The sequence below is a fragment of the Panthera tigris genome, chromosome D3, assembly GCF_018350195.1.
Source record: "Panthera tigris isolate Pti1 chromosome D3, P.tigris_Pti1_mat1.1, whole genome shotgun sequence".
NCBI lineage: Eukaryota > Metazoa > Chordata > Mammalia > Carnivora > Felidae > Panthera > Panthera tigris.
In genome coordinates this window covers 44077522-44098136 of record NC_056671.1, presented here as the reverse complement: position 1 = coordinate 44098136, position 20615 = coordinate 44077522, and the positions used below count along the sequence as shown (strand labels likewise).

General features: G+C 36.3%; 1 protein-coding gene across 7 annotated transcripts in view; it reads right to left on the bottom strand.

Moving 5' to 3' along the window:
• GREB1L (GREB1 like retinoic acid receptor coactivator) overlaps window positions 1–20615 on the bottom strand; it is a 175488-nt gene that overhangs the window by 130035 nt on the left and 24838 nt on the right. For 6 of the 7 annotated variants that reach the window (XR_006210061.1, XM_042962687.1, XM_042962690.1 and 3 more), the window contains 3 exons: window positions 11845–12004; window positions 11437–11634; window positions 2022–2198 (listed from right to left, as the gene is read on the bottom strand). Coding sequence is in view for 6 of the 7 variants with exons in the window: in XM_042962687.1 (XP_042818621.1) it covers window positions 2022–2198; window positions 11437–11634; window positions 11845–12001 (532 nt within the window). In the remaining variant the exon portion in view is untranslated. Of the gene's footprint in view, window positions 1–2021; window positions 2199–10965; window positions 11052–11436; window positions 11635–11844; window positions 12005–20615 lie in introns of those variants that run through there. The other variant, XM_042962692.1, reaches the window with a different exon arrangement.

The following is a 20615-nucleotide window of genomic DNA, read 5'->3' as shown; positions in this document are numbered from 1 at the left end:
GTAGCTTGCCCCAGTTCTGAAAATACTAAGTGGCAAATCTGGGATTTTAATCCTAGTTCCAACTCCAATGACCAAGGTCTTTGATCTCATATTCATTATTATACACAATCATGAAATCTATTCTTCTTCTTCTTCTTCCTCTTTTTAGAAACAGAACGTGTAAGTGGGGGAGAGTAGCAGAGGGAGAGGGAGAGAGGGAGAGAAGGAGAAGGAGTGAGAGAGAGAGAGAGAGAGAGAGAGAGAGAGAGAATCTTAAGCAGGTTCCATGCTCAGTGCAGAACCCAATGCAGGGCTTGATCCCATGACTCTGGGAACATGACCTGAGCCGAAATCAAGAGTCGGACGTTCAGCCGACTGAGACACCCTGAAAATCTATTATTCTGATGGTGTTTCTTGTATCCTTTCATGATGTATTCTAGGAGGATTCCTCTAGTCATGAAGAATCATTAAGCAAAAAGGCATCATGAGATATTTTTCTGTGTCTGTGGTCAGAGCCACATGTAAACTATTCCATCTGATGTCATGGTGATGCTTTTATTTATTTTTTAAAAGTTTGTTTGTTTATAGAAATCTCTACAACCAATGTGGGGCTAGAACTCATGACCCTGAGATCAAGAGCTGCATGCTTTTCTGACAGAGCCAGCCAGGCACCTCAACACTATGATGCTTTTAAAATGCTAAAAAGAAGTTTCCCCAAATTGTTATACCACAGCCAACTAGATTACTAGCTCTGTGTCTTAACATTTTTGTGCCCCCACAACACAGCCTAGTATGATTTTTGTCACATAGTACATTTTGAACAAAGTGTTGAATGAATGAGTGAACAGATACTTAGAAACTTCTTTGCTAATTTAGTCCAACTTATAAACTTTACCATTAGGCTTCTGTGTTAAACCATCTGCTCAATTTCACTAAAAGAAAATCATCATCTTTTTATGAAAGCCTATGGAAATTATCACTTCTTTTCCTATGAACCAAGAAAAAGCTTTGAATTATAAGTTAAGGAACTTTTATAAAGCATGGATAGGGTTACTTTCTAACTCAGGATACTGATGTATATATTTCCAGACTTTCTGATGACACTGTGGAACTAGGAAAAATGTATCAAACTAAACAAGTACAGTTTACGAACAATACAATTCTTGAATTCTTTGCCCTCGTTCCTTTCATTTTTATTATTTTCACCAAAGACATCTCATGTGCCATCTTGTCTTCTTAATTAAAAATAAATCCAGTCTTTATTTCCCATGATGTAAGGAAGCTAGGTTGTGAAAAAAAAAAAAGTCCAGACTCAAAGTAAAGCCAGAGAATAAAACAATTCTGAGATACAGTAATACATTTTACATCATATGTATATTCCTAGTTACTTTGGTTGAACTAATGCTAAATATAACATGGGAATCACATCAATCAAATATAGCTAGGAATGATGGGTAGTATGGAGAAACTACCAAAAACTTACAAAGCAGATAATCTGCAGCTGAATAACTGAGAGTTGACTGGACATCAGGTCTAGATCAATAACTCCGTACAGAGTGAATCCTACTTTGCTTTACACAGAATTAATTTTTGATAAATTGCATGCCATCCTTTAGCTTGGCTTGAAAAGGCGTCCTCTTCAAGGCGGGTGTTTTGGGAATGAATAAAAAATAAAAACTAATTTTTAAGAAGTTACTAAAAGAAAAAAATGTTTCATACTTAATTACAGAATTCCCAATTAATTCTGTGATCTAAAAAAAAATCTGTGATAATTTAACATGTTTTTTTAATTTTTGTTTTTTTATTTGAGAGAGAGAGTGAGCGTTGGGCAAAGGGGCAGAAATAAAGAATCTTGAGCAGGCTCCATGCTCAGTACAGAGCCCCACGTGGGGCTTGATCCCACAACCCTAGGATCTTGACCTGAGTTGAAATCAAGAGTCAGACGCCCAACCAACTGGTCACCTAGGCACCCCTATGATAATTTAAACTTGTAGTTTAACTCCTTCATCTTGGAAGGAATTTTATAGGTGTGAAATACTCACCTAAAAGTGCATTTTTCCCATGATCATCTGGTAGAAATCGCTTGTCTACAGCACACACGAGGATGTGTTCAGGCAGATTGGGAGACTTGGCCCCTACCAGGAGGAATCCTGCTGGGATGTCGATTTGTTCCATACAAAGAGATACCAAACGCAAATCCTTTCCTGCTTGACAAAAACCTAAAAATGGTAAAAAGGACACAGTAAAATGTTTAGAAAGGTCCTATCTCCTTATCACCCATCTGGAGAGTGGATTTGCCTATGGGAAATCCCATAAAGGCATAATCCCATAAAAAATTAAGGAGTAGATTATTTTTTTATGTTTATTTATTTTTTGAAAGAGAGAGGGAGAAAAAGAGCAAGCTGGGGGAGGGGCAGAGAGAGAGGGAGAGAGAAATCCCAAGCAGGTTCTGCACTTTCAGTGCAGAGCCCAATGCGGGACTCAAACTCAGGAACTGCGAGATCATGACCTGAACTGAAACCAAGATTTGGACGCTCAACTGACTGAGCCACCCAGGCACCCCAGGAGTAAATTTAAAGTCCATATACTCCAACCTGAAGACAAATCTATCATACGTATCCCCTTCCCCCGAGTGGAGCTGAAAACACACAAAAAGGAGGTATTTCTGACAAATTCAGCCAACATTTATGACTTTATATTTTCTGATCTACAAGTAAGCAAATGATAAATACACACAGAGCTTTGAAAAATGTATGTAATTTTTATGTGTATGTAGTACAATATTTTTACACTTTCAAAGCAAGTTCATATCTATAAATGGTGACTGTCATAAAAGAGAGAGGCTTCCATTTCACATAGGAAGAGACTGCACTTCAGATGTGGCTCATAAATGAATGGGCCAGAACTAGAACTCAGAACCATGAAGTCATTTTTGTAAGCTACAACAGAACAACACATAACAAAACCTTACATAACCACGTTGTGTACCAAAACATATTACACTAACTAATTAGTTCATCATTTATTAAAAATCACTTGCAACAGATGCTACCCTAGGCCTGGGGATAGAATTGAACAAATATATCCTCCCCCAAGAACCTACATTATAGTCTAATTGGAAGAAAGTATAAGGAACCAATAATCACAAAACAATATTACAGAGGATAGCTATTTTCTACTGCAAAGCACCTATTTCACATCTTCTGGGAGATAATCAAACCTCCTTGAACTCTAATCACGTGATTCCTCTGGAGAATGGGGATATTCTAGACTGACAGGAGGTAGCACCTGATCCAAGCTGGCCACTATAATATCCCACCTTTCCAGTCACAGTTGATTAGTCAGGGACACCTGACATAAACTGGGACAATCAAAGCCTTTTCTCAAGGAATTCCAAACATGGATCCAGAAATAGTATGACTTAGTTTGATCTGTGGCAGCTCAGTTCCTTGACTTGTGAGAGAAGTCTGTCAGCAGACAGGAGGCTCAAAGGGAATGTTCCAGCAGTGTGTGGACCCCCTGAAACCCAGCTGTATGCGCGTTTCCCAAGGTCGGATTGTGAAACCTTTTGCTTAGGAATTCTTTGAATAATATCTTCATTCTACCTAAAGCTAATTTCAGTTGGGTTGGGTTTCACCTGCAGCCAAAAGAGGGTAAATACAAGTATGAAAAATACTATTCCAGAGAGTTGCAGAAGGTAAACGATGGACACCTAAATCTCCACACACAAACCTGAGGAGACCATCATCACCCAATACAAAGTAGAGAAAGACCCTGCTAAATTCTTCCAGTATCAATTTATAGTATGATGTTCACCAAATGCCAACAAACAATTGGATGCAATCAGTTATTATAAGAAAAAAAAAATCCAAATATTGTATGAAGTTGTGGCGCACATAAATCTACCATGAATCTACTGCATGGTTGAGCTCATCAAACCTCAAAAGCAGACATAATGGAATTGGAGGAAGTCAACAGAAGAAAGAATAAAATGATAAAATAATGGGGCTCAACCATCTCAAGCTTATAGGCTCCCTTTAACACTAAAATAATTCAAATTTAACTTTTAGTGTTTGTTAATTGAAAAAAACAAAAGCAGAATATTATTGTGAATTAACAATTTTGAATGAATCTATATTTTATTAGTCACAATATAATCTATATTTATTTGAAAAATAGTCATTTATACATGCAGGTCGTATTATTTATTCAGTTTACACACAGTTTTTGGAAGCTATGGATACATAAAAGCCCTAAAAAAAATTCTGCTGCCCCCACCCCATTTAAGGGACAGAACTCAGGTTTGAAAGTGGGGAAATGATGATGATGGTATCAATGGCAGAAAATTTATGGAGAACTTAATATAAGCCAGGCACGGTACTAACCATTGTACAGATTATTTTATTTAATCCTCTGAACAACTACCAACTCCTTTCCATAGATGGAGAAGTTGAGGCTCAGGAAGGTTAGGGAACTTGTGCAGTGTTATATAATGAGTTCAGTAATGTTCAGGATGTAAGACATGGGAAGTTTGCTATATAAAGACAGATCAAGGGATGCCTGGGTGGAGCCTATTTAAGATTCTCTCTCTCTCTTCTGCCCCTCCCCAACTTGTGGACATGCTTGCTCGCTCGCTCTCTCTCAAAAAAAGAAAAAAAAAAAAAAAAAAAAAGAAATAGCACCTTTATCATGACTTGCTCCAAAAGGCAGAACACATATCTTCCCAAAAGATGCAGATAAATTCAGTGATGAGAAGTTCATGATTGTCTATTGACAGAAAACAGGATGCGTGGGGAACTATCTCTGTCACTAAGAAGTAGTAACAGGGGCGCCTGGGTGGCTCAGTGGGTTAAGCGGCCGACTTCGGCTCAGGTCATGATCTCGCGGTCAGTGAGTTCAAGCCCCGCATCGGGCTCTGTGCTGACAGCTCGGAGCCTAGAGCCTGTTTCAGATTCTGTGTCTCCCTCTCTCTGACCCTCCCCCATTCATGCTCTGTCTCTCTCTGTCTCAAAAATAAATAAATGTTAAAAAAAAAAAAAAGAAGTAGTAACAAACCTTTCTACGACTTTGACTCACACCATATTAGAAAGAGTGGACTAGATGAAATGATAGTCTGTGCCAATTCATATGAATTTTCAAATTATTACCAGCTTTTTAGAACATCAGAGCTATATAGAACCTTAAGATTATCTGATATAGGATCTCTCAACAGGCAGTTATTAAACTCCCAGGGACTTACAGGTATTCCATGATACTTGAAGTTATAAGACAAAATCAAATAGTTACCAATTTCTAAAATCTAACAAATAATTATTCTAACATTAAAGAATGTTCTCAGGGGTTTCCCTGCTACACATAGAGGGAGAGTGGAAACCAGTTGAATGAATTCAGGACTCACTTGTTTGAACCCTGTATCAGTGTATGGCTTTGATTTTCACACAACTGTTTTTATTCTTAGCCATTTGTATTGATATTGTGCTTAATTTATACTCATCATACATTGTTGGTTAATGATAGGAAGCACTGTTTGTGTTAATGAACACAGTAATGTTACAAATGTGTCTAAAGATGCTCTTGCTAGATTTATGAAAGTTAGATTCAATCCCAACCCCACTCATTAAATTATAAAATTATATAAAATGCACCAATATGTTTTTGGGCACTCCACCCCCAAAAGCAATGTCAAGGTAAAATTTTGGTGATTACAATCCAACTTGGCTTTTCATGTAGGAGAGAAAAGCCTACCTCATTTTGCAGCATGTTCAGTAGCAGAAATTCTGCACACAGCAGCCTGAAATCTTTTCATCATATAGATGATGTAAAAATTTTAAAAATAAACTAGCATATCCTTTTAATCCTAAAATTTCAAATTTTGGGTATTAAAAGTAGATTTTGATTTTCTTTTTATTTGATGCTGGAAAACATTTAAATATACTCAGCCCCCTGAAAAGCTATAATATTTTATTTTTGAATTTGTCAATAAAATATGCTTTTTCTTACACAACCGATTTTAAATACATTAAGTAGCAATTACTGAATGATAAAATGTAGACAATTTTTTCTCATATGCATTAATAATATCAAAGAGTATATTAACATACTGGTCTAAAATAAATACTTTCTACTTAAAATCAATTCTTTATCATATGCCATGTAGTGACAAAATTAGGTTTTAAATTCCTAAAAAGTTCAAAAGACTATATATTAGTATAAAAGAAATTTGTGAGTCAAAGATTGGGTAACACTAATCTATTTAATATGTAAATGAGGACACTGGGGCCTATAAAGCTTAAGAAAATGGTCCAATTTTTAAAATATTCAGTAACTGGAGAAAGTGGGACTAAAACCCAAGTCTCCGGACTCCAAATTAGATGCTCCTTCATCCTCATTAACATCTCTGACTCATATAATGCTTCACCTTCCCTCAGTCTGATGTAGGACACTCTCCTATTACTTCTTCCTTGCCTTTTTTTGGAGTCCTATTACCCAACTTTCTAAGTTGAATCTTTGGTCTATTGGCACTCACCTACCTCATACTTGCTGATGAATCCTTAAAATTCATTATTTTTCTGATGAGTTTTCTTTTTTTAAAAAAGTTATTTATTTATTTTGAGAGAGACAGAGACAGTGCAAAGAAGGGCAGAGAGAGGGAGAATCCCGAGCAGGCTCCGTGCTGCCAGAGCATAGCCTGACGTGGGGCTGAAACCCATGAGGCCACAGGAACATAACCTGAGCCGAAACCAAGAGTCAGACACTTAACCAACTGAGCCACCGGGCACCCCTCTGATGAGATCTCTAAAAGCAATACATTGCAGCAAAAGGAGACCAAGGGGGAAAGTACAATTTTTGTTCTGGACTTAACAGAGATAAGAGTCAAGAGGACTTAGTGTGGAGAATATCTGAAGAAAGCAGGATTTTCTGTAGAAGAGAGATGATTTCCGAGTGATTTCTGTGGCAAAAAAGGAGGACTACACAGTCCACTCAAATTAAGAAATACAAATAGTTTTTACTACAGCCTTTAGTATGAGGACACCTAGAGGTCAAAAGTAATAATTATTCAACAATGACTGGATCCTCGGAGAAGCATGTTTTCTAGTCTCCTCCCCACAAAAATTTTAAGGGATGCTCATAACAATAAAAAGAGAAAATGTCCTATTTTATGCTAAAAAAAAAAAAAAAAGCTGCAATGATGAGAGTATGTAAAAGGGGTACAGGAACCAACTGAAGGTGCTCCCAATGTGCAAAACCAGAACAATCTGAGCAGTGAGGTAAAGTAGTATTGACTTATAACTCAACATAAAATAAATATCCATGAGTACATAATCATATAAATAAATGAGTGAATAAATTAGTAAGTAGGCGGGGGAGACAAATCCCCATACAGAATTTTAAATAATTTATGTAGATACTCTGCCCTCGAGAAGGTGGAGCATAATTCCCTGTTCCTACAGTATAAGCTGAGCATAGTGACTTTCTCCCACAGTATGGCAAGTGGGGGAAAGAGTGGAGATCACACTACCTCGGCCAGATGATCTACGTCAACATCAACCCTCATAAATCATGTTGACAGAATGTACCCTTAATACAATATGATGAAAATGGCAATCTACCTTTGTGATCTTTCTCCCCAAAACCCATAACCCCAGTCTAATCAGGAGAAAAATATCAAATTCCAGTAGAGGGTCACCTACAATATACCTCACCAATAATTCCTAAAACTGTCAGGGTCATCAGAAACAAGGAAAGTCTGAGAAACTGTACAGCCAAGAGAAGCCTAAAGAGATATAACAACTAACTCTATTTTAGTATCCTGAAGGGATTCTGGAAAAGAAAAGAGATATTAGGTAAAAACTAAGGAACCTAAATAAACTATGAACTTTAATTATTATTAAAATTAGTAATAATGTAAGATAATATTAGGAGAAACTGCAGGAATATATAGAAACTCTATACTATTGTCTCAATTTTTCTTTAAGTCTAAAACTGTTCTTAAAAAGTGAAGTCTATTTTTACAATGTCCAATTTTATCTTCTTGCCTTCATGTTACTCGCTAACACAAGCCACTCAGCCAATTTGATTAAGAGGAAAGAAAATAGGAGAGAAAGAGAAGGCAAGGCTGAGTCCAGCAACAGGGTAATCCAAGAAACAAATCAATTCAAGGCCAGAAATGGTGGCAACATCAAGAAAAAGTTCCTAAATTGAGTTTGTAATTATTCTGAGAATACACTCACCTGGCAAAGATTTGGCTTTTTGCTGTGACACCTTTTACCTGTCTTTTCTAAATCCTAATTTTGGGGGGGGGGTGGGATTCAGATCAGCTAATTATATACAAAATATATTATGAGGGATCCCCAAGTAAGAAAAAACATGCAAAGAATAATATTTATTTTTTTAAGAATGAAAATAAGCTCTGTGTGTCTGTAAAGAAAAGAAGAGTGGGTAGCTAAAGAATCTATGAAATGTGATTATATTTGAAGGTCTGTAGGATCCAAAATATCTAGTGTAACAGGTAGTTCTGGTCTCTAGAAATATGTCAGATTATTAATATAATAAAGACCAACTACTCAATCTCAATTAAAACCTCAAACAAAATGAAAAGAAACCTTAATACAACCCTGTAGTGTGATTTTGAATCACATCTGAACTCATCCTGAAAGAAAGACAGAATCTTTTTTTAGGGGCTCTGGAAGACCTGGGGGAAGAGTGCCCTAAGGAAGGATCTATGCCTGTTTACTGTACGCAAGGAAGGAAAGATAAGTTATCGATGTTGGCACACAAATAACAAACTTGTCCCTAAATAGCTTCATTTTCTGAGAATAATACTGAAATGCTGCCTTAACCCCAAGACCTTTGCAGCAAATTATTTTAATTAAAAAAAAGGAATAATGGTAGAGGGCCCTTCTTTGTAAACTTCATCTGCATTTCCTTAAGAAAATAGCCAAGGTTTTCACTTCACAGAACCAGATTTGCATTCTCCAATTATCTCCAACTTGAAGGTTACAGAGTAATCTAAGCGGGGGGAGGGGAAAGTTTACTGAAACAGCTGTAAACACAAACTAAAGTAATCAAAGCAGTATTTGGAAGCCTCAAATTTGGTTGCCCTTCACCCCTTTAGACAATCAACTGCCTCCCAGCAGGGTGGGAACCTACACTATTCCAATAATTTACATAAGAAATTAGCAACCAAAATTTACATCTGAATGGTAACCCCCAGAAGCCCATCAGGTATTAAGTATCTGCTTATCTAAATTGCCTCTAAAAATAGCTTTACCTTCCTTTAAGTCTTAGGTAAATAGAGGATTTCCCATGAAGGGAAGGTGGTATGCTAAAACAAGTCCAGGCATTACATTGTCCTAATTCACTGTCATTTCTATAAGAAAAATTTCAGAACTGTTCTGTCTTCGGGTGAAGGGGTTCTTAGAACTACCCTAGAATGAGCCAAATTGAAAGAGCTATGGACAAACTTTAAACTATCAAATTATGAACTATGCTTTTTGTTTTTAATGGCCACCTTGAGGTGAATTAAAGGGGAAAAAATATGGACATGCAATTAATTATAAGAAACCAAAGTAGCTGATGTAGGAATCTACGTCTATGACCTGTGTTTTCAGGTCTTGGAATTTGAATTTATGCTTGGGTGCTATATTTGTTTTTCCCCCCAGAAAAACTGCATCTCCAAATCTTTTTCCTTCATATCTAAAATTAACTATTACCCTTCCCTTACACTTTACATAATCGCCTCATGGTAAGAGTAGTGTTCTCATGTTTTAAAGTTCAAGAAATAGTTGCTCTCTGTTAGATCACTGAGTTTGTATCTTGGTGAACACTAAACATACCTGATTGTTAGTAATAACAGTGTCAGCACCCCAAAAGGCAAACTAAAACATATTTAGAGCACAGGAAAAACAGGAGAGCCCCTCCTCCATTTTTGGTATAAAATTTGATATTTCAGAATTATCCCCTAAAGCTTTGACTCTCGTTCTATTTAATTCTTAAATATAACAAGATTCTCAATGACAAGCCAACAATATTTCAAGCACAATTTCAATATTTGGTCGTTAACTGTTAAGTATGACTTGACTGATAAATAAAAGGCACAAAAATGGATATAAAACAGCCAAGTGGAAACCTAACCCAGTCACTTGCTACACAACTATAGGTTTAAAGGCCTATCATACCAAGAATAATGAGTAAATTTGATGCATAATATTAAGTCTGGGCAAAATAAATCAATCACATCTGGAAGCAAATTTATAAGAAATAGTGCAGATAGGATTAAGGATTTTGAGCTTTTTACAGCTTATCAAATTCTTGAAAGGAAGAAAAGGAAAGGAAAAGAAAAAGAAAAAGAAAAAAGAAAAGAGGGAGGGAGGGTAAAAGAGAAAGAGAAAAGAAAGTCAAGAAATAATAAAACTTCCAACCAGTGCAAACTCATTTATCTGGATTTGCACATTTGAATCTTTAGTTTACCCCAAATTATTTACAATTCAAGCTGTGTAGGGAGAATGTCCTGAAATCTTACCCCTTTCCTCCTCACTCCTCACCCCTAGGATTTGCATGCATTGTAAACACCCCAGGTCCAAGTCAATCAGGGTATAAAAACTGCACTCTGGCTAATATGGATAAAGTAGAATCCACATACTAATTAGGTTGGGATTACCAGAAAATAGCACTGTAAATACTAAATGTAAGGAAGAGAGTATATTTTAAAGTTGTGACATCATCAAAACCATGAAATACTGAGAATGTTTTATATTAGGATTTCCTTTTTAAAGTGTGGTTAAAGCTGTGGTGGAAGAGGAGGTTGACAAAATAAATAAAATGGGATTATCAAAATATGTACATTTTTATCTTCTACAGATAACACTATACTGCATGAGTGTTCAGAATAAATGAAAAAGGTAAATATAAAACATCTTATATCTCTATTAATGTTTTTGAGGTTGGAACAGAAAGAAGTAGGAAGACAGGACACTTAAAAAGTACCTGAGATAGTAGCATTCTTGCAGGAAAAGCCCTGACTTGGGCCTAGGCTTGCTTTTGCCACATATCATCTCAGAGAAGTCATTCAACTGCTGTGAATCTTACTTTCTTCATCTATAAGATGAAGCAATAATACCTGTCTTTCTTATAGACACCTGCTGTGAAGTCACAGAAGATAATGTCAGTGAGACCATAATCATTCCTCATTCCTTTCTGTAATTACTGGTTTCCAGCCTTCAGCACCACATGTAATGATTGAAAACTAGCCAGACAATAAAGAGGAATTGGTAAAAGAAAGAAAAGAAAAGAAAAGAAAAGAAAAGAAAAGAAAAGAAAAGAAAAGAAAAGAAAAGAAAAAGAAAGGAAGGAAGGAAGGAAGGAAGGAAGGAAGAGAAAGAAAGAAAGAAAGAAAGAAAGAAAGAAAGAAAGAAAGAAAGAAAGAAAGAAAGAAAGAAAGAAAGAAAAGAAACCCACCATCTGTAGTGCAAGACCCTTCTGGGGCAGGTTTTTGTGAATAGGGAATTGGTGGGCTATTTGAATCAGACATTTCTTCATCATCTTCGTCATCTTCCATTTCATTAACTGTTAGATTGTTAGAAAAATCCAGGCTTCCATTTTGAGTGTAGCGGTGTACCAAATCTTTATCCAGATCCTCCACCTTGGGTTTTACATCTGGGTGAGCAAATAAATTACAGCTAATTTAATAAAAAGATGCTTATAGAAAAAATAACCAAAAGAAAAATTCATACTTCTGAAAGATATCAGAGGACAGGGAGACTAGCAATGTCTAATATTATATCAATTTATTTCAGAGGTCCCCAGATTTGGAATTTCCACTTCTTTTAAAAGAAATCTAGAAATGTGTGGGATTGAGAAACTTACCTGCAGATGAGAAAGGATGCTGGTCAGGGTCCAGGTACAGCTGGGAAAAAATTGGCCGTGGAACCACACTACTACATCTGAGAGAGGCTTCTATGGAGTTGTGGAGAGCTTCCTCAAATTGAGCAGATTTCAGTTGCCCAGCATATGAATTCCCCATGGTCTACACCACCCCCCCCAAAGAAAAAGAGGAAGAAAGGAGAAAATTTATATAATTAGAGGACTCTATGACTGCAAAGTACACATAGAGCTGATATAAACTATACCCATATATCTTGTTAAGATTCATATATGAACCCTACCTATATTTCCTAAGACAACCTGTTTTAAATTCTGTTACATAACTTGTGCCTTTTGTTTTCATAATCCAAATCCATTTCAAAAAGGCCCTTTAGAGGATCTTCTATCTGAGAATCAAACAGTAATAAATGCTTTAAGTCAAGGTTCTCTGACCAGTAAATCAAGATTGACCCGTCAATCATGAAGCGTAACATGATGACAATGGGGCCACTCCTCAAAACTAGTGGGCTACCATGATCCCATTCCAACTCTATCAGTGCTTTTAGAGTAAATATCTAGTTACTGCTCTCTCTACTAAGATCTTCTTACCCTGGCAGAATAGGGGGAAATTCTTCTCTTGGGGGGAAAAAAAAAGAAGAAGAAAGAAAGAAAGCTTTGTGATACTGTATTTGACAAATTCCTGAAAGCAAGATTTGAGCCTTTTAAACCCGAAGAAGTCATTTATGCATTATTAGTATTTATTTAAAAAAAAAACAGTTTTTTTTCCTTAATCTGAATCACAATCTTATTTGAGACCCTCTAGGAATGTATAGAGTAAGAAGTTTGAAAGCCATGGCCTTTACTTCTCATAACCAATATTTGTATAGTTCTTGCTAGTTACAAAAATCTCCATGAATATCAATAATAACTACAATTCTTTGAGTGCTAACTACTGGCTATACCAACAATTCTCAAAGTATGTTCTGAGGTCACCAAGACCCTTTCTGGGGTCTATGAGATCAAAACTCCTTTCAAACTTATTACTAAGATAGTATTTGCCTTTTTTACTCTCATACGTGTACAGTAGTATTTTACAGAGGCTGCATGATGTGTAATATTGCAACAGGTTTAATTAGAAGCAGATAGATCACTTTTCTCACTAACTTTCTTTTGGAAAATATAGTTATTTTCCCCAAAATGTTATATATGTTGACATATAATGTGTTATTATTTTAACTTTTAAAGTTAATATATATTTTAAACATTTCTTACTCTTAGTTTCTAATAAATATAGTCTACATAAACAAAACTCAATTTTGATACTGGGATCAAAAATGTGAGAGCTGTGGAGCTAGACAGTACCCTAAATATTTTATAAAAATTATTTTATTTAGGGCACCTGGGTGGCTCAGTTGATTAAGACTCCCGACTCTTGGTTTCAGCTCAGGTCATGATCCGTGGTTCTTGGGTTTGAGCCCTGCATCGGGCTCCATGTTGGCAGTGTGGAGCGTGCCTGGGATTCTCTCTCTAACCCTCTCCCTCTCTGCCCTTCCCCAGCTTGTGCTCTCACATGCACTCTCTCTCTCTCTCTCTCTCAAAATAAATAAACTTCAAAAATATATTTTATTTAATCCTTAGTATTCAGAAGTAGGTTGGACTTGTCTCACTTCATCAATGAAACAACTGGGGCTTGGAGAAGCCAAGTGACTTGCCCCCTATCACCCAGTTGGTAAAGGTCAGAACCAGAACTCAATATCTAGCTGTGTGAGGATAAATCCTATACTCCTACAGTATAGGCTCAATTTGGATAAATCTCATTTCAAGAAAGGCAGTTTGAAAATATCATAGCCCCACTTATCCCATCAAAGAGAGGGACAGATACTAAATTTCATCTGGAAAGCCAACTGTGATGGACTCTCTGAAGGGAGTCCCTAGAGGACTCATTGAGAAGGACCCTAAGCATGCATCTATCTGGGCTCAGCAGGAAAAGGAAGCCAAGATCCAGTCACTCCTAAGCAGGGAAGGGGTAATGCATACAACCTTACTATCAGGCTTCCCAGAGTTATATTCATGAGCTCCAAAGGATTTTGATGGCTATGAGCTGCTGAGCTGCCTCAATATAGCAAAGAAGGCTGTTTACATGATTCTGGGTAGCAATGAGTAGTATTCAGAGATTTCCATCAGAGTGGCTGCGTTTAGTAAAGCTTTGTTGGAGATTCTTATGATTTGGAGGAAAAGCTGGAATTATATTTTAGCAACCTTTCTCAAAATAGGTAATAAGAAACTAAATACCATGGATTTAAATTAGTAAGTTCCTCTTTACAAGTAAAAGAAATTTTATAACTATATGAGGTGATGGATATCAACTAAACTTATATGTAGTAATCACTTTGCAAGATATACCTATATCAAATCATCATATTGTACACCTAAAACTTATACAATGTTATATGTCACTTTTATCTCAGTAAAACTAGAAAAAATAAACTAGATTTCTTCAATTATTAGGTTCCTTTCTTTCAAAAAGTACATACCCAAAAGTATATGTATGATACTCAATTAAAAGTTATAAGTAGAAGCAAATCAACAAACTCTGTCAAATAAGGTTTTCCTGAAACACCAAGTTTTTGTCCAACCTTCTAAGACTCTCCATTAGGACAACTATAAACATTTGAATTTTCTAAAGCTCAAGACCACACATGATCAAAATAGGGTGAGTTTGCAGGAGAAATATGTTGTGTTACCATTTAATGCATCTAAGTCAAAATTCAATAGCCATTTCACCTTTTTTTTTTCTTTTTGCCGAAGGGAGAAAACTACCAGCACAGTCAACCATGGGATTTCTTAACCATAGAGAACAATGGAATAACTTCAAAGGTGGACCTTTCTCCAGAGGACCAAATGCCTGGAAATCTTGCCTCTTTTTAACTATTACCTGCTTAACAAATTATCTTCCTTTTATCATTGAAAACTATATTCTCTAAGAGATTTTTTTAGTTTAATAAAGAAATGCCAATTGTACATGAAGTACTACATAATCTCAATCTCTTTGATTTATAGTTTAAGGAGCAATATAACAAATATGTATATGTAGGGCAAATAAATATTGTGCTGAATAAAAATATTAAATCAGCATAAAAATGGATAATCATGTTTCACCATCATAGAGGATACACATAATGCTATAAGAACATTAGCAATACTCAAGATGACAAAGGGAAGTACCCAGGAAACAGTTGGAAGAGTAAAAGGAAGAGACTGATTATTCCAAATGAAAACATAACTGGACATTTTAAAAATGATAATGATAATATGAAGAATTATAAAACTGACCCCAGACTTTTTTAGTGCGGAGTACAGAGTTCTTCCCTTTACGGTTCAAGTTCAATGCTACCCAATTTCCAGTTCAATGCTATCAAAAGAAAGGTAGAGTTCAAGGAAGCCTTTTTAGTGTAATGTATTCTTAATATCATATGCTATAAGGGGCACCTGGGTGGCTCAGTCAGTTGAGCGTCTGATTTCGGCTCAGATCATGATCTTATAGTTCCTGAGGTGGAGCCCCACATTGGGCTTACTGCTGTCAGCATGGAGCCTGCTTTGGATCCTCTGTTCCTCATTCTCTCTGCCCCTCCCCTGCTCACTCTTTCTCTCTCCCAAAATAAACAAACATTTAAAAATAAAAAAATATATCATATGCTATATGATGTAGGGTCACTGGGGGCACTTGGGTGGCTCAGTCGGTTAAGTATCTGACTTAGGCTAAGGGCACCTAGATGGCTCAGTTGGTTGAGTGTCTGACTTCAGCTTAGGTCATGAGCTCACAGCTCATGAGTTGGAGCCCCGTGTCGGGCTCTGTGCTGACAGCTCAGAGCCTGGAGCCTGCTTTGGGTTCTGTGTCTCCCTCTCTCTGTGTCCCTCCCCACTCACACTCTGTCTCTCTCGCTCTCAAAAAAATAAATAAAAACATTAAAAAAATTAAAAAGATATTTAGGGTCACTGAAACTGTTGGCATTATCTACCTAGACTACTGGCCTTCCTTTCCTCTGAATCTCAAAGAGCCCCCAGTGCTTGAGATGGCATAACATACACTAAAAGTCAGTGTATAATAATTGTGATAGGCACTTCACACATAAAGTTAACATTTGAAAAATAAGACTATGTATTTTGAAGTCTTATCTGATGCTTTAATTGTAAGAAGTGTTTGGGAAGCAACCGAAAGGAACATTTCGTCCTGCGTCTTCTGTACTTGATAACTTCTATAAAAGTAATTACTACATTAATAATACAGTAACTATTAACCATGAAACATTTGACAAAAGGGAAATAAAAACATTGCAGATCAAGAAGTGGTTTCCCTCAAATTGTATTGCTTCTCCTTTCCATTTTCAATACAAAAAGGAGAATTGGGGAAAGGCCATGGAGCCATTAGCAGGTACCAGTTTCCCAGGCTACTCGTTTCCTTACTTCTCCAGTCCCTATTCCTAAAACCTCCAGTGAATGAAGCTGCCTGTTCTATGCCAGCCCTTTTATCTTTCTGTAGAAAAGGGAAAAGGCTAGAGCAGAAAGGCACCAAACCACAATGGTGTGGTGGTTTGTACTTGATCCCACTTGCATTTTGAGCAATTAATTAGTGGTGCAGAAAGAGCCCATATTGTATACCATCTCTTTCTTAGAGATTTCTGTAGTGTCACAAGAGTATCTATTAGCATCTCAGCGTCTGTAGTCCTTAATGTCAGCCAGATATATAAAATATACATATATATGTAGAAATTGCAAGTTTGCTTTCTTCTTGTATGTTGTACAACTCATTCTGAAAAGTAGTTCTACATTATCTGACCTGAAGTTGGATTTATTAGGTAATTGTGGTAATATTAGGTAATTGTGTTTCATGGTTAATAGTTACTGTATTATTAATGTAGTAATTACTTTTATAGAAGTTATCAAGTACAGAAGACATAGGACGAAAATGTTCCTTTCAGTTGCTTCCCAAACACTTCTTACAATTAAAGCATCAGATAAGACTTCAGAATACATAGTCTTATTTTTCAAATGTTAACTTTATGTGTGAAGTGCCTATTACAATGGTAGGCATCTAACAGGCAGATGATATAATAATAGTTGTTGCTGTCATTATTAATATCACTGGTGGTGGTGGTCCTTGCTGTCATTGTTAAGAAAAGTGAAAGGAAACATTCTACTTTGGACAATTACAATACTGGTAACATGGAGAACTTACTAATTGCCAGATAATACTCTATTGCCTCCTTTTAAGAGAATTAAGGCCTAGGAAAGTTAAGGAATTTGCCCAAGGACAAATAAAAGGAGATGGCAAAGACAGGAGTAGGATCTAGTCAGTTTGGCTACACAACAGCTCTGTTAGGCTATCTTAATCACTTAGACCATTAAGCTGTTTAACCACCTACTATAATGATCTAACTGGGTAAATAGGTATTCTATAAAGTATTACTAAATTACCAAAACAAAACAAAACACCCACAAAAACACAAAACAGAACAACCCAAGGAAGAATTTTTTTGTTTGCTGATTTGTCCTTGTCTGTATATGTCACAGTGGCAAGAAGACAAGGCTGAAAAAAGAGTTTTAGCATAAGATATGGGGCTAATAGGCACAAAGCCGAGCAATAATTTTAAAAAGTCAAAACAAAATAAAACCGGGGCACCTGGGTGGCTAAGTTGGTTAAGCGTCTGGCTTTGGCTCAGGGCATGATCTCACAGTTCATAGGTTCGAGCCCCACGTTGGGCTCTGTGCTGATAGCTCAGAGCCTGAGGCCTGCTTTGGATTCTGTGTCTCCCTCTCTCTCTGCCCCTTCACCACTCACACTCTGTCTCTCTGTTTCTCAAAAATGAATAACATTAAAAAAAATTTAAAAGCAAAATAAAACTATCCCTCCCCTGAATAAAAAGACCCAAACCTCCCTGTATTAGATGAAAGGGAAAGATAAACAAGGGGTAAATTATTTAACAAAGAATAAATACACACATATAAGGAAGGAAGCATAGGCCCGCCCTTGGACTCCAAAGTATCTGATGCATGGGTTGCGTGTCCCCTGATTTTGAGAACTCTCTTGTCCATACCCTTTTTCTTCCCATTTCTTCCAATTTTGGAAGACTCAGTCATGTTTCATTAATCCATTATGTGTCAAGTCTAGAAATCAAAAACATTCTTATCAACTCCTTAAAATATTAGGAATATTTATATAACTTATTTTCCTCCAATATTTCCCCCTGTCTAAAAAAGTTTCTTCTTCTATTAAGGACAAGAAAAAGTTTCCTAAAACTCAAATGATAAAAAGAAAGAAGGAACCTGAGAGTATATCTTCCTTGACTTTCTTCTCAAATCAGTTTTTTAAAAAGTACTAGATTTGAGATATGGTCCAATATATTACTTTTGAAAAAGTAACACAATTTAATTTCTATTACCCTCTTCCATCTGAAGCAGACCACTTAATCCAGGTAGGTAGAAGAAAAAAAAAGTCTGACCTTAATAATATGATATGAATTTACTGGAAATTTTATAAACACAACTTTCCTTGTGTTTATAAAAACACAAAAACCTGGGAAGTACACACAATAATCTATTAGTAATGTTTATCTATTGATACTGTGTGGTTTTTAAACTGTCTTTTTTGGGGGGCACCTGCCTGGTTCAATCAGTTGAGCATGTGACTCTTGATCTCTGCGTCCTGAGTTTGAGCCCCTCGTTAGGCAGAGCCTACTTAAAACAAACAAAAAAAAAACAACAAACAAAAAAACCTATCTTTTTTGTCTTATTAATGTCTTCTAATTTTTAAAGTAATTAACAGTATTATAGCATAATATAATAAAGGAAAAGGAAAATATCATATAGCAAGTGAGCTAATCCCAACTCTATGACTATCCTTGAACACAAGCAGTTTAAAACAGGCTTATTACTAAATAGCTGGGTTTGCAAAGTGAACACTCTTCACCTTTTCCTGGTGCTTCAAGATTCCAGGGAAAATCCAGATCATTCCAGCACTTAGACTGAGAACCTCTCATCAAGATTTGGAGTTTCCACTACTACTTTCTATCATAATTACTCCAAACTATTTCCCCCCAGTTTTGATATACTGGTATTGGCCCAACCATCTCCCTCAACAAGTTCCTCTTTTGACCACGAATAAATATTTTCCAGGTACTACACTTGGCTGTTTATAAAAGCTGACTTTTAATACCAATTATGTGGAGAAGATAAACATTAACTTTAAAATGTATGGGGATGGGCACCTGGGTGGCTAGGTCAGTTAAGCATCAGACTCTTGATCTTGGCTCAGGTCATGATCTCACAGTTTGTGGGACTGAACCCCACATCAGAGACTGCTTAGGATTCTCTCTCTCTCTCTCTCTCTCTCTCTCTGCCCCTCCCCTCCTTGCTCTCTATCTCCCTCTCTCTCAAAATAAATAAATAAACATTAAAAAAATAAAATGTATGGGGGAAAAGGATCATTACAGTTAATGACAAGAAAGAACAAGAAAAACACTGATTTAAAAAAAATCATGTACATGTTAAAAGAAAATCTAAGATACTACTTCAGGGTTAATCTAATTTTAACAGCAAGATAGTCTATGCAAAAGGTCGATGGGTATATATATTTTTTAAACTAATAATTTATTTAAAAAATATTTTAGATTTGTATTTCCAAGAATTGTCTACTGAAGTCTGAGAAGCAATGACAATTCAATAACAATAAGCACTTCCTAGTACCCTGATTGTGGTTTTCTACTACCATTCCCCACTGAAAAGCATCAAAGCTCCTTGAAGTTATAGCCAATTCCAGGTCTGAGGCAGGAAATACACAAGAGGAGCCTTGAACAAAGAGCAAAGAAGCTATTGAGGGGTGATGGATCATGTCAAAAGACATGAGTCAATATGAAATGTCCCCATAGACCAAAGACTAGAGAAATTGAACACAAAAGAGAACTAATTCAATGGAGTGAAGCATATTTAAAATATGAAAATTCACAAATTAATTTTTGCTACTCAAGGTGAAGAAGAGAGCTCTGCTTGGGGAAAAATAACAACAACAATACAACCCAAATAAATCATCTAAGGGAATGCTGCAAAAAGGAAAAGGAAAGAAGGAAATACTTATTCTGCTCTTTCTGTACTTCAGAGTAACCAAATTATCCTGGTTATTGAGAGTTTTAATATTTTTAATGAAGAATTTCAGCTAATAAATGTGGAAAGAATGACAGAATTATAAAATTACCAATTTGCAACCCTTGATGCAAAATTCATTTACTCAATGATAATGGGGGAACTCTATAATAGAGGGGTCAGGCTGACATCTCCTGAGCTCACTGCTCAAGTTTAGCATCACTAATAGTCAAGCCATGAGACGCCATGAGCCTCCCCATAAGAGAGAAAAGGAAGCACACACACTGTAGAAAGTACTTCTGCCAATGGGTGTAGTGAATATAGTCAAACCCCTATAGCTAACTTCCATTTATAGGATGAAGGAACAAGAAAACAAGCAAACTCAGAACGAGGGACAGGTGGACAGAACAATTTATTTTTTGCAACAACCTAAGCTTATCTAGTTTATAAATGATAGAACTAGGATTCAAATTTAGACTAAAAACCCCGTGTTTTTTTCCCCACTAAAACATGCTATTGGACATAGAAAAAAGGTGAGCATAAAAATGATACATTCTGTTTGTGGTGTGTGTGTATAGTTGGTTTTAGTTTGAGGTTTTTGCTTTTAAGGCCCAATTTATTGACTGCATGCCAGACAT